The sequence below is a fragment of the Anomalospiza imberbis genome, chromosome 4, assembly GCF_031753505.1.
Source record: "Anomalospiza imberbis isolate Cuckoo-Finch-1a 21T00152 chromosome 4, ASM3175350v1, whole genome shotgun sequence".
NCBI lineage: Eukaryota > Metazoa > Chordata > Aves > Passeriformes > Viduidae > Anomalospiza > Anomalospiza imberbis.
This window is the reverse complement of record NC_089684.1, coordinates 16,913,957-16,928,161: the sequence shown is the minus strand read 5'-3', so window position 1 is coordinate 16,928,161 and position 14,205 is coordinate 16,913,957. Positions and strand designations below refer to the sequence as shown.

At 40.9% G+C, this 14,205-nt stretch overlaps 1 protein-coding gene across 2 annotated transcripts in view; it reads left to right on the top strand.

Moving 5' to 3' along the window:
- FHDC1 (FH2 domain containing 1) overlaps positions 1 to 13,893 on the top strand; it is a 36,725-nt gene extending 22,832 nt beyond the window's left edge. For both annotated transcript variants that reach the window (XM_068187266.1, XM_068187267.1), the window contains 6 exons: positions 612 to 682; positions 797 to 904; positions 1,793 to 1,863; positions 4,215 to 4,332; positions 6,563 to 6,727; positions 9,886 to 13,893. In XM_068187266.1, the coding sequence (XP_068043367.1) occupies positions 612 to 682; positions 797 to 904; positions 1,793 to 1,863; positions 4,215 to 4,332; positions 6,563 to 6,727; positions 9,886 to 11,931 (2,579 nt within the window). In that variant the 3' untranslated portion in view covers positions 11,932 to 13,893. The remainder of the gene's footprint in view (positions 1 to 611; positions 683 to 796; positions 905 to 1,792; positions 1,864 to 4,214; positions 4,333 to 6,562; positions 6,728 to 9,885) is intronic.
- The last annotated feature ends 312 nt before the right edge of the window (positions 13,894 to 14,205 follow it).

The following is a 14,205-nucleotide window of genomic DNA, read 5'->3' as shown; positions in this document are numbered from 1 at the left end:
TTTATTCCATGTGACTCTTTGTCACACTGAATATAGCTTTGTGCTAAATCATCTTTGATATGACAAGTAAAACAAATGCTGCTCTGAGTTGATAATCATACAGAAATAAAATGATGATTCATAGTGGGAGTGGGATAGGCAAGGAAAATTTAAACATTGCCTGTTATCTTTTCAGACCTTATGGCCGAGTCTCCTAAAAAAAGAGTAGCTGTTCAAAAATCCAATCCTGGCAGATGGCAAATGGATCCTGCAGGGTCCAGAACACTTGCCTCACACTGGAATAATTAGAAGGTGGTGAGGATACTTAACGACTTACATGAGACACTTCACACATTGCAGGATGAGGCCCCAAATGTTTCCTTAGCTGCTGGAGGTTGCCTTGGAAATACTACACTTGCTAAGTTAAGGTCTGAACATACACTTGAGGTTTGTCGGTTGTGCTTGTGAATTGGAATTATATAGTACAATTATCTTTCCCACGACCTCTTCAGTTTATTGTAGTTTCTTGTCAAATTAAAAAAAAAAAAAAGCTCAAGATGAAGAGGAGCTTGGTAACTGACTATATTTCTAAACAAACAATTGTTAGACAGCACTTTTCTTGTTCCTTACAGAGTTAATGACTTGTGAGGAGCTGCATTCCATATTGCACTTGGTCCTTCAGGCTGGGAATATTATGAATGCGGTAAGTGACATCCTAAAGGGAGATGCCTGGTGGGCCATACTTTCTTGTTAGTACTACAGTGCTCTGTCATGCCTCAGCTTCTCATATGCTCTTTTGCAAATTGTTTCTTTTTAGGGAGGTTATGCTGGCAATGCTGTTGGATTTAAACTGTCGTCACTGCTCAAGCTGGCAGACACGAAAGCAAACAAACCTGGGATGAGTCTGCTGCATTTTGTTGCTCTGGTATAGAAACTCTATTTTGCTGGTATAAGCAACTTCTACAAATATAGGTCCATTAATTGATACACAATATAAGGGGCCATGTGCTTCCAAAAAAAGCAACTCTCACAGCTTTGATCTAATTTTCACCTTTGTTCTCCTGCCACAAAATTCACCAAAAATTACCTCTACCTGGTCATCCTATCTGGAACCCCATGGAAAGCTTTAGTTTTTATATCATGTAGAAACTTGCCTTCATCAAACTTCTTCACTGTAGATTTTCTCTTATTGTCCCAAATTCTTACACTGTGCAAGTGGCTTATTTTGGTAAAAATTCTCTCAGTCTTCCCATTGAATCTTTTGAGCAGCCTTCTTGATAGCTTTTTTCCCCCTCTCTTGATGACTGATGTGTGTTTTTTAAAGCTGCTGCAGACATTTTCAAGCTATTTTTCCTTCCTTTCAAACTTTTTGATTTTAAAAGGGAGAGAATTTAAATGCATCTATTTGACTTTGGTTATCTGTGTACAAACTGGCTTAAGAGATTTAATAGGGTATAAATTGATGTTTGTGCAGGAAGCATCGTATCTGCTCAAACAATGGCATCAGTAAATTGTTCTTTCCCTGACATTCCTTATTAATACATCTGGCTTGTGTTCACTGGCAGAAGGAGCTATTATTTTACACTGCAAAATGGAAGCTGTTGTTTAAAATCTGCAGTTCTGATCCCTGCCTTTCTTTAAGGGATGTCCTCCACTCAGTTGTCTTAGGATTAAATGGGAAGAAAAACAGTGCAGGAGAGAAACCTTTAAGTGCCCTCCCAGAAGCTTTACAACTGCCAGACTTAGGGATTTTGGCATGGTGGTGGAATGTTAATGGATTGTGTGTGTTTTGGTTTTGTTCTGTTTGTTTCAGGAAGCCCAAAAGAAAGATGCTGCTCTTCTCAACTTTTCAGAAAAAATTAGGAGTGTTCATGATGCCGCCAGGTGAGTTAAAAGAAAACTGAAAACTTATGGTTAGAGTGAAATTGGAATTTTCTCATTAGTGAAGCAATGAGGCTTATTCAGGAAAGTCTTGGCATAAAACCAGATCTTTACAAATGTTTACTGTAGCTTTGAGGTCTTCATTTCCATTTACTAGCAGAAGTATGCCTGCAATGTGCCTTCAGGTATGAGGTTTTTTTATTACACGATCTCCATAGGTTTTTGGTAATTCTGTCTCTGTCAAATACATGTACCTGTTCATTACTTTCAAGGGATTGAACTAAAAGTATGGTACTCTTTTTCCTTAAACCAATTTCCATCAGTTTCTGATCTGGCTACAGTACTTTTCCAAATCTGGTACCAGGGCAGGTGCTGGCCCTGGCTTCACTTAGATGTTTTTTGAGGTTTCATTTGCTGTCTTGCTTGGAAAATCTGAAGGATTTGTGGGTCAGCATTTTTTCAGTTTGAAGTCTGAAGCTGCATAATTTTAAACTGAAGTTGATTCGTACCTCAGTAACTGTGTTTACTTTTGTGAGACAGTGTGATCTAAATCTGAAACCTGGAAGCTAGCAATGCTGAAGTTCTGTTCCCAGTTTTGCTACTTCCTTACTCTTGAGCTTAGGGCAATCTATTTACATTCTTTTTCCAGCTGCAAAATGGATCCAGTTTCTTAGATCCGATGGAGGGTTAAGTAATGTCTGCAAAAGACTGAAATCTTCTGAGGAAAGGAGTGGCCATTGAGTTAATCAGAAAATTTTTGAGGGACCACCTGTGTGGCTCTCTGCCATCCAACCCACACACCTTTTTGGCACTTTGCCATGTGGGCTGCTGGGGAACATAGCTTTCCAAGCCCCCTGGCAAGCAGGAAAGAAACAGGCAGAGTCCCAAATTTGGTGATATTTATTTTCTAACCACTTTGTTCTTTGATCGCATTTGTTAACACTGAAAATCTTCTGTTGTAACTCATGCTGAAGTCTATTCAGGGAGTGTACTCTGTACATGAAAATGAAACAAAATTAAATATGTACCTCACCACTGGGCATGAGGAAGGTCTTTAGAGAGAATTGTCATGTACAAGTTGCTCATAAATCCACCCAGTTAGAGCATGTTAAAACAACTACCATTATGTTCTTTATTTTTTATTGTCTTGCCTTCTTTACTTGTAGGCCATCCTCTTCCTCCTTCACAGGCAGAAAAATGTAGCCTGTACTTTCTACTGCCTTTCTTAGTTGCAGAAACACGATGTTTTCCCAAAACAGGGAACTAAACTTTCCAGATGAAGCATGCAGAGAAAAACCAGCACACATTATATTAATTTGTGTGTGTACTGACAAACTTACGCATGTGTCACCATCTGCTGCCATGTGCATTTCAATCAGGCTGCCGCAAGTTCTTCAGCTTTAGTGTTTCAAAGTCAATGCTGCTGGTGAAACAGCCTTAGGAGGAGCATGTGTACAGTTGTTAGTTCTTATCACTTGGCTAGCTACACTGCTTCAATTCCTAGGCAAAGTTTAGTTCTCTTGTGAAGGAAATGCCATAGGTTTAGAAGCATTTACCCTTGAAGTGACTGGGAGATTGAGGTGGGAACTCATGTTATATGGAATGTGGGTCTCCCAGGAGAATGTTTAAATTACATCAGATCAGAGGTCTTTCCTGTGATCTTCAGTTTCTGAGTTCCCTTTTCACAGCAGCAGCTTCACTGCTGGTGTTTAGTAGAAGGGTGAAATATTGTAACTGCGGGGTTGAGACTGTGTGGGTTGCATTGCTGTGACTGCTTAGAAGAAGAGTGTAAGAAGAAGAGTGTAATGTGCAATTTCATGATGCCAGATGCTACTGCCAAAATCAGTAGTCCTGGCTGACTGTCTCTTGTGGCACCCTTTTTGTGGCAGCTCCTGCACTCAAACAGTCATGTAGTCAGTTGGACCAAGCAAAGGATCCATCTGGAACAAACTGGCTTTTTCCTTTTCCTAGGTTAATTTTCAGTTCACAGGTATGGCTGGCCATCACGAAAATGAGTGCTAGGACAGGCACCAGGAGAGAAAAGGAACACCTGGACAGGTGTTCCAGAGGCAGGGCAGCAGTAACCTTTCTAAGGTTAGGTGGGTAGGACTGGCTGGAGTTAATAATGAAACCACACCTCATGGGAATCTTTTCAGGTTGCAAATAAGAAGAAATGTGCTTATCTCTCTCCTAATTTTCAGTGTCTACTCTGGAAAGATTTCCTGAACAGGCAGGTCTTGTTTGATAGCCTGTTTGCACCTCATGTAAAGCATCCACTTTTGCAGCATGATGTGGCTAACCTGTGGGCCACTCCTTCTCTTTTGATAAACATTCTCTGTACATTCTATTTTTAGGTTGTCTATTGATAGTGTAGAAGCAGAACTCCACTCGCTGTCTGTCAAGACAAGATCTGTTAAAGACAGCATCCGACGAGACCCAAAACTCTTTCACCAGATGGAAAACTTTCTCCAGGTTCGTAGGATATCTGTGTTAATGTGTTACTGTTGCCTGAATACAGCAGCATTCCTCAGCTGAATGTAATTTGTGTGGACCTGTCAATAAACAGAAGCACTGTTTTAATATGCCTAGCCTGTCAGTTGTACAAAGGTGTTCCAGCCTCATGCTGTTTGTCAAGTAAGATTGTTGGAAGGGCTGTGTTTTTACAGGGAGGGATATTGAGTGTACATTGCCCAAGGCTTATTAGGCAAGCGTGTTTAGTGCGTGCGAAGTTACTGATGAAGATCAGTAGTTAAAATATAAAACAGTTTGGAGTGGTCTCTGGTTTTGTACTTTGCAGCTGCCCAAAATATAATGTCTGCATGTTATGTTATTCTGGAGCACATCAGTTTTAGCTGAGGGTGTGCAGTGCATATGAATCTTGATTGCTGGGTGACTGAAGAGATATTGCTAGAAGCTGGAAGGTTAAGGGACTCTTTTCTCTACTAATTTACCCTTAACACGGAGTCTCTTATTCAAAGCCATACCATTATGTCCATGTGGGTTCTCTCTTTTTTTTTTTTTGTTTTGTTTTATTAAGTGACTTTACAGACCTGGATGTATATAGAACTTACCTTGCAGAGTTCTTGGTATTTTCTGAGTATGTGGTGATGCCTCGAGAAATACATATTATGCTTCAATTAAATTATTTTTTCTGTTTCACACTACAGGTAATTATTAAGAGTAAGAAGGCAGGTGTTGATCTGAAACTTAACCCGCCCTGATTTTCAACTTGCAAATGTATTTAATAGTCCCTGTAGTTTTTCAGGAGATGAAAAGCTGATGAAGAAAGGGGCAGGTTAAGATTGAAATACCTGTCCTCATTCACTCTGAATTGTTGGCTTTTATCCATTGCACCCAGACTCTTTAAAGTTATGTTTTAACATGTTTGGGATTTTTAAAAATTTAATAGGTGGTTTTATGTAACACTACAACCTTGTTTAGGCCACATTCCAAAAGAAATGTTGGGGAAAAAATAATTTTACAAATGCATACCTTGCATAAACACTTCCGGATTTTGTTTCTAAATCACAGGTGATAACCAAGCTGATCTAAAAGTCAGCTTTGATTATTTCACCCTTGTGAATAAATTCCTGAAATATGTAGGAGGAACTATTTTTTGATGTACGCTTTTATCAGTTGTCCAGTTTATCTTCAGTTTTTATTGTGGGCTTTTTTCCCCCTTTTTTCTTTTTTTTTTTTTCTTAAGACTAGCAAGTCATATTTGTTCCTATCCTAGTGGTATAATTTTCCAAGTAATTCCTGAAAGCAGGTTTTGATTAAGTGGTCACCAGTGCCTCCAGCTGCATTTTCCCAGCCCAGTGCTACATTATGAAAAATATTTAGGTGACTATGAGTTAGAGAAGAGATTTGTCTGAAAAACTAACTTTTCTTCTCAGGTTGCTTTGAGCTACAGGTGGTGTCAGATGTGGGATCATGCAAGAATAGAAGTATATAGCTGCTGATGCAGATAGCAGAGACAGGGCACCTGATCAAAGTGTTTTAAGGAGTTCTGCTGCTCAAAGTCTAATCACAGCCTTATTCTCTTCCTCCTGAATCTTCTTCCACTAAACTACTCCCATCCCGTCTGCATTGCTCTATACTTACGATTCACTTTAGGGGAACATTTTCTGGATGTCTTAAAATATATGTATTTTCCGTGGTTCCTTACCTTTCAAGCATGAAAACCTTTTTTATTGTGGTCTAGGGTCACCTTAGGAAGGAATTGATTTTGTGGTGTATATCCATTAATCAGTTCATGTATGTTTTTGGAAAAGTGGGGAGGAGGAATTAATCCTTCATGCTTAGTTGAAGGTTGAAGGAAAAATGGGAAAATAAGGAATGAGGAGCTTTTCAGGAGCTCCCAAGAGGTCTTGTCAGTGTTCTAATATGGTCTTTGATTTTACTCATCTAAAAATTAAAGCAGTAAGTTTGTTCAAGGGCTTTTGAGTTTTTTCCTGGTTTCCATTCTAGTCACTAGAATGTACATTTTGATTGATCCATTTTTCCTGGCCTTCTTTACTCAGTTTGCTGAAATGGCATGTGTCCTTTTGTTAGTATGAGATCTCCTTCAAAATTTTAATTTCCTGGGCTCTGTAACAACTTCTAGGTTGGAACATGAATTTCATAAGTTCTTAATATATACGTGACCTGTTGTGACTTTAATTTTTCTGTCTGGTTCATGTGTGTATGGCTTTTGCTACAGTTTGCTGTAAGGCATCTAAAGGAGCTTGAACACCAGAAACGAGAACTGCAAAAGGAGGGAAATGCTCTCATTGACTTTTTCTGTGAAGACAAAGAAACTATGAAGTTGGATGAATGTTTCCAGATATTTAGGGACTTCTGCATAAGATTCAACACATCTGTTAAGGTAAGAGTGCTGAATGAGATTCTCACAGTTTTGAAATGGATATTGGCTCACATGAATTAAGTTGGTTTTTCTGCTTGAGGGTCATTTGTAGTATCTTGTAGTATTTGATCTATTTGCTCAAATGGCTACAGAAAACTGCACTCCTGGAAGCATTCCTTGCCAGAAGCCAGGTAGGAAATGGCCATTGTGAGCAGCCTGCTGCTCTGCATCTTCTGTTTCAGAAGGCGGGTGAGACCACTGGGGTGATACATCAGGGTTGTTCTTTAGTGTGCTTGTAAGTGGGCCCCTCCCTTCTGTTTTGGTGAGGAGGCTGGTGACTGCTAAGCTGAGCTGTGAGATAGATTGCACAGCCTTCCTGACTATGGCTCGCTGTTCAGGCGTTGACCTAGAAGTGTGGGATAGTTGGAAAGGCCTTGAGGTGTGGCACACCATTCCTTGGATGTACCTGCCTGAATCCACACTAGCTCAGGCTCTCCACTGCCTTCCTCTACATGGCTAGAAGCACTTCACCAAGTAAAGTAAGGGCTGTGTATGCTACTTGGTCCTTTCAAAGGCTTTTTGTGGGTGAAAACTTAAGATGTGAAACAGGCCTATGGCAGCAAGATACCTTATCCCCAGTGTGAGCATTCATTTGCCGAGTACCCTGAATTGGTCCTAAATAATTCAGGAAATGTACAAAGATGAAAGAGCAGTACTGGCGTTGGTTACAGTTTTGGTGCAGCAAAGTCTGTCTATTGTTACAGATATTTCTTAGGTCTTTATAAATAGCATGAATTAGTAGGATCAGTGCCCTTTTGCAATCTGCATTTGGCAGCACTTTGGATAAAGGCTTTGGTTCAGAAAGAACAGTCTCAATTTGGAGCAAGCTGAGAGGATGTTCAGCTAATGCACCTGTTGTACCATTAGTTTGCCTAACCTTTACCACCCAAGACAACACGCAGTTACAGGAGGGTGAACGTTGTACAAATGTATAAAACCAAATGGTGATAGCTATTGCAGTCAGTTTAGCAAGAGGTGACTTCATCCATATATGTTCAAATATTGGGGATTGAGGATTTCATTCATAGTCACATATTACAAGTGGTTGTTGGATAGCTATGACTTTTGAGGTCCCCTTTCTGTAGTAAGCAGCTACACTCTAAAAAATGACAAATTAGCCTCTTTCTTACAAATTTTGAGAAGGTTTGCTTGCTAACTGTGGTTTGACCATTGTTCCTACAACATTACCAGAACAATTTAGAATAAAAATGGCAATTCTGACAAAAGAATGTGATGTGCAGACAGCACATCCAACAGTCTAAAAAGATGGCTTGTACCACCATGGCCATGTGCACATATTTCAAATGCTTAAATATTTTTTGCAATTTTTTTGGCATTTCTAACTATGTGCTTAAAATAGGTTTTTCATCTGAATAAAATCTCCTAAAACATGTTCTGGGTGAGGTTAAAATATTCTTTTTCTAATATGGAATATGGTATTAATATCTGCAACTATTTTTAACCATTTCTCTTGACAGTGGTATATTTAAAGTTGAGCTTTACCATTTGGCAAGAATTCATTCTGTAATTCCATACCTGTGAAAGAAAGCTTCCTGCCAAACATTTTTCCTGAAATGCAAGTTTTTTTCTTTTTCCTTTCTTAGATGTTAAGGTTTCTTAGGTCTCTAATGCATCCTATCTTTCAGAGCCCAGTGTAGTCTCAAATCCACTTTAAGAGGTGTAGATTAATCCATTCATCCCAAAGCATTAGGCTTTTGTTTACTGAAAGCTTTCAGGTGACTTTTCCTAGTGGTGCAGCTCTTCTGTTGTCACAACAATGGAAAGATTAAACTACACAGAGCTTTAGACAAATAAAGGTGTGATTTTTTTAAAACAGTGTGTCATTGATTAGACCAGATTCAACAACATGCTGGAAAATCATGTAATTTCTGAATCCTGTCAAGATTAGCCTCTTCCTTCTTTCTTTTGCTACAGCTGTACTGGCTGCAGCAAGCCAAGTTCTTCATTTCAGAAAGTAACCCAGAAAGTTCAACCAAAAGTGCAGTTAGGTTTAAATCTGAAGCCTAGAGGTAATAGTTAAAATGATGATATTCACAGTAAATCACTGCTAATTATTTTAGTAAAAAAGTGTTTACTGTGTTGTCTTTCAAATTCAAACTATCTCTTCTATGGCTTCCTGAACCAAAATCTCTCAGTTTAGCTGCCAAAGTCTCCATCCTACCCTGGGCAATTTCTGTACTACAGTTGCCAGTTTTTGAAACCGACAGTGATTATGAGATCCAAAATTGAAGTGAGACATTGATTGATGGTCCTTGAGTGGTGTCAGTTGATGTCTAAGTATCGTGAGGCATTGTGTTAACTTTTCTATTTGCTTTCATATGCAATTAAGCAATGCCTTTTCACAAAATTTTCAGTCTGTAATGGTAGAGGAAAGTATCACTGTGTAGAAATTGGACTTGCTGAGGAACAATTGCAGTTGTAGTAAGGTAGGTTGGAAAAACTGCATTGGCCGTGTGCTGGTCAGACAAATTTGTCTTAAAATGTGGATGTAAAGATTAGATTAGATAGAGATTTACTCACCTGGGAACACTGCCACCTTTAAACTTAGTGAGGACTTGATGCTCTCCGACTTAAATCTGGAACTCTTTGGCTCAACCAAAGAGTGGTTGGGCACTGGAACAGGCTGTCCGGGGTCACGGTGCCAAGCCTGACAGAATTCAAGTGTTTGGACAATACTCTCAGGCACATGGTGTGACTCTTGGGGATGGTCCTATCCCGGGCCAGGGGTTGAATTCAGTGATCCCTCTGGGTCCCTTCCAACTCAGCATATTCTGTAATTCTAAGATGTGACATCTGCTTGGGTTTGATGGGTCAATTTGTTGGTCTTTGCAAGGGCTGGTGTGGGTTTTTTGCATATGCTGACCAGATGGATGTGTGGTCCCATTAGTTATGCAGGGAGCTGCTCTCCGTAGGGTTAATGGTTGCAGGCTGTGGTTGCCACGGTGATTTCATGCATGTGTATGTATTGGAGGTTGAGAGTGGGAGCAGTAGGAACTAACTTCGATGGGAAGAAGTAAAGGAAGAGAGGAAGGAGTGTGTTTTGTTCTTATGCACAGGACACTGTCCTCTGAGACATATTTGTGATTTTCCTCCTTCAGGAGAATAGGGAACGAGAGATCCAGGAGCTTCATAGTCTGCAAAGGCGAAAGGAGCTGGAGGAGAAGCGTCGATCCTGGGCAGCTGGAGAGCTTGGGAGCTTTGGGCGGAGCAGCAGTGAAAATGATGTAGAGATGTTGGCTAAAAATGGACTTGGAGAATTTCTTCCCTTCTTGCAGCAGAGGCCTCAAAGCCTTTTGTACAGAAACACAAATTCCAGACGCTCTCGACTTTCTTTGGGGATCACTGCAGACAGGGAGTTGCAGAGTTTCCTGGAAATCTCCAAAGATGAGGATCCAAACAAGTTTAACAGCCTTCCCCGTGCAAACACCCGACAAGCAAAACCTAATGTAGCCTGGACGGAATCCAAAGAAACAAGAGATCTCAACTTAAATACCTTGCACTTACACCAACAGTCTGAAATGGAAGTGAAAAGTGGTGGCCCAGGGAAGGTGCCTCCAGCTCAGCCCAGTCACCTCAGCATCTCAGCCAGTCCTGGTGCCCATTACTCACAGAGGAGCACAGACTACACCTTGCACACTTCCAACGTGTCCTGCAAGGAGTCCACAGATGTAAATGCTCTGGCCCTTGCAATTGAGGAGCGTGAACTTGTTAAAGGGTTACGTAAGTTTGATATTCAAGGAGCAACGCCTGCAGAAGATGCACCTTTAATATATTTAGAGGATGCTGGCAGGACAGACCTGGAGACTCTGGATGATCTAAGCTTTCATTCTCTGAGCACTGCTGATGATGAGCTGCCTCCAGCTTGCAGGAGTTCCAGAGAGGCCCGTGACCATCAAGCCAAGGCAGTGGGTTGCAAGAATGAAGCTTTAGAGCCCAGCAGCAGCAGCCCTATGTCTATGGATACAAGTGTTTCAGGAAGTAGGGAAGATGGGCCAGTGTGCTACATGTCAGATACCACGACTGATTGTTCTTTGACATTGGACTCTGAAGAGGGAAATGATTTTAAATCAGCAGGCAACGAAATAAGAAGTGAGCCTGGCAAAGCATGCTCTTCTGGCAATGATGCTCAACACAAGGCTAGATCATTCTTCTCAAACACGAATTCCACCTCTGACAAGGACCTGTCTCTTCACACTTCTGCCAATGATAAGGATGATGCTGATAGCAAGCACATCCTTCCTAAAGAAAAACCCATAAAAAATAAAGATCTAGTAGGACCAAAGACAAACTCTCTAAAAGACCGATCTCCAAGCTCCACAAAATCCAGTGGCACTCGCCCTAGCCACACAGCTCCTTCCAGACCTGTCAGAACTTTGAATGCCTCTGAGAATGAAAGTATGAGGAAAGTGGTGCCTATTTCTCGGTCAAACAGGGCACCCAGCAGCGTGAAAAAGCCGGAAGCCAAGCCAGCCCTTCGTGAAAGCAGTACAGTGGAAAATCGGCTGTCTCATCGCAGCTCTGTTCGAGGCACAACAGACACACTGCCAAGAAGTCCCTACAGGCACAGCATGTCAGTGGAAGAGCCAAAGTTACGAAGGGGCACTGTCACCTCAAGCAGTGCCCATTTCGAGAGGGACAGAGTTGCTCTCAAGAAGCCAATCTCTAAACCCATTAAGAGTAATGTCAAATCAAAGACAGATGAAACAAAAATGTGTCGCTCCAGTGTAAAACCCCAGACCCCTGCAGATGACACAAAGGTTGCCACAGTCACTATTCCCAAAGCACCACCTGCTGTCCCAAACTTTGCAAGGAACACAGTGGCCTCTTCTTCAAAGCGTGCAAAAGTGGATCTATCCAGCTCATCCAGACCTCCACCCATCACAAGGTCTGTGTCCCAGAGGCTGCCTAAAGTGAAGCCAGCAGCGACCTCTGATGATCCAAATCCAAAGGAGAACAGTGTGAGTACCTTAAAGAGAGCAAGTAGTGCCAGAGTGGTTGGAAGAAGCATCCTGCAGGGAGAAGCTGTCAGCATGAAAGCAGAGCCTGCACCAAAGGAACTGGGAACAGTGGAAAAGGCATCTCTTAAACTGAAGGATGCAAACCGAACCACAATTGGTAAAATCCTGAAGCCATTATTGAAATAAGGGAGAGGGTTTTTTTAACCTTGGAATGTGAACACTTGTCCAAGCACTGGATGTCTGTGTAGTGAAATTCCTTAAAACACTAAACTTGCCAATACATGGCATCATGTGCTTATTGAAGTACGGCACACTGTTGGAAAAGGGCAAGTAGCTGTGTTCTGGTCTAAATCCTTTTTTATGAATTTGAATGTATTTAAAGCTACTGTGATGGAATGTGAGCAGAACAGCAAATCTTTGCATTTGTGATAAAAAAAGTTACCAAAAGCCAAAAAGTTTTAAGAAGTTTTAACTACGAGATGAAACACTTTGTGACAGAATCATGGATTAAGGCCAGTTTTTTTGTGTACATAAGATTCTTCCTAGGACTCAAGCCTTTGTGCTTGTTGGTTTCTTATTTGATGTCAAAATGAATCCTTGTGGAACAGTACTGAAATTAACTTGGGTGATTGTGCTTTCCATTGCTTTCAATTCCTTGGATTCGGGAGCTCTTTTTGCCTGTTGCAAAGTCCATTGCTGGCAATTGGACAGACTGGGAACTGCTGGCCAAAAAATTGTAAAACAAGACATTTGATGTTTATGGCTGTCTTTAACCTCCCTGAAGAATTTATAGCATGTTTTATGAATGTGTATGTGTGTCTGGGGAAGGCTTTCTGCTGGGCAGGAGGCTTGTTCTCCAAGAATGTGGCAGCATTGTCTTGCATGCACAAGTGGATATGGCTGGTGCTGCATTGGATAGCACAGCTGGAGGCTGTGCCTGTTGGAAGGGCCATTGGCATGATGACTACTTCTGACTTGTTTTGATCACAAGCAAACTTGCTAGCTTTTGGTCATACAGAAGTGCCATATATTTATGATACATATCAGGATGTTTGCAGTTCAGCTCTTGAAGGCTGCAATGTAGTGCCGAGCACTTTCTTACCATTCCATGTTTCCACTGGTTTGTATACTACCAAACTACTTGAATGTTGCAATGGCTCTGATTGAGCCATTAGTTTCCCTGCCTCCTCCTCCTCCACTCCTTCTCCTTGTCAACAAGAATATTTAGCATGAAACACAGAGCTTACGCATGACAATGTTTTTGTAGAGTTCTTTGGTTGCTTCAAATGTGGTTTTTTAAGCTTTTTGTGAAGTAAAAACAGCCCTTTTTTCCTGCAGATACAAATTTTAATTTCTGTCAGACTAAGATACAGAGAATGAGGGAAAATTCATTCAGCATGCTGTACATCTTCCCAAGAGGAATGTATTTAGGTGGGGAAAGTGCTGTTCTCCTCAGCATTTTATTTAAAGAATTGCCTTTTATTCACTTACGAATGAAGCCTCATTTAAGGATAAAATAAAAAACAAAAGGGGAATCTCTTCAGACAAGCGGCATTGACATACTAGTGCTAGATCTGTTTGTCTGCTCTATCCCTCTATGCTGGGAGAGTGTAATTCAATGAGAATGAGCTCACATGCTTCTCACGGGCTGCTATCAGGGACACCTACCTTTGAGGTTTGAATCTGGCAAGGGCCCTTTGGCTCCTCCCACATACCAGCCAATCTTTATGCAGACATCATACCCAAACACCATAAAGTATTGTACAGGGCCTCTTGTTTGAGTCTGTCCCACACGGAGAATTTATAGAGCCCACTTTCTGCAAGGGCAAATATTTTTCTTTTTGGATAAGCTTTTTGGATACTGCCTCCATTGTGGGTTAGATACAAAAGCATCTCCCTTCTTATTTGTATCTGTGTGGATATATGCACATCTGCAAGAGCAGATGATTGGCATTTTTCCTTTCTTTTTTAAAGAAATTTGCTACCAACAAATTTTATTGGTAGTAAGCTTGAAAAATAATTTAAGTGTTTGGAACATGTAAATAAATTTCTATAAATCTGTGTAAAAGAAAACCAACTGTATTTAATGGAACATTTATACATTTCGGAGTAACTCGGTAGTTTAATAAAGTTCCCATTTGCTGGGTATGAGGTTTGTACTTTCTCCTTTCTATTACACTCTTGGCTTTGGTCCTGGAGATCTCAGGCAACTGAGTCTGGATGTGTGACTGTGGGAAGGACTCTACAGCAGAAATCGCGGTGTTTGAAATCCTGGGTTTGTTCTTATGTTGAGACACGCAGTTGAACTGCAGTTTCTGAACATTTCTGGGCTGGGACTTTCTGCACAGGTTTGGGTATAACATAGGAGGCATTAGATGGTAGATGCAGCACTTCATGTACACGCTGTATGTTGTGGCCAAGACAAATGTTCATGGCACTAACAAGTCTGGATCTGTCACT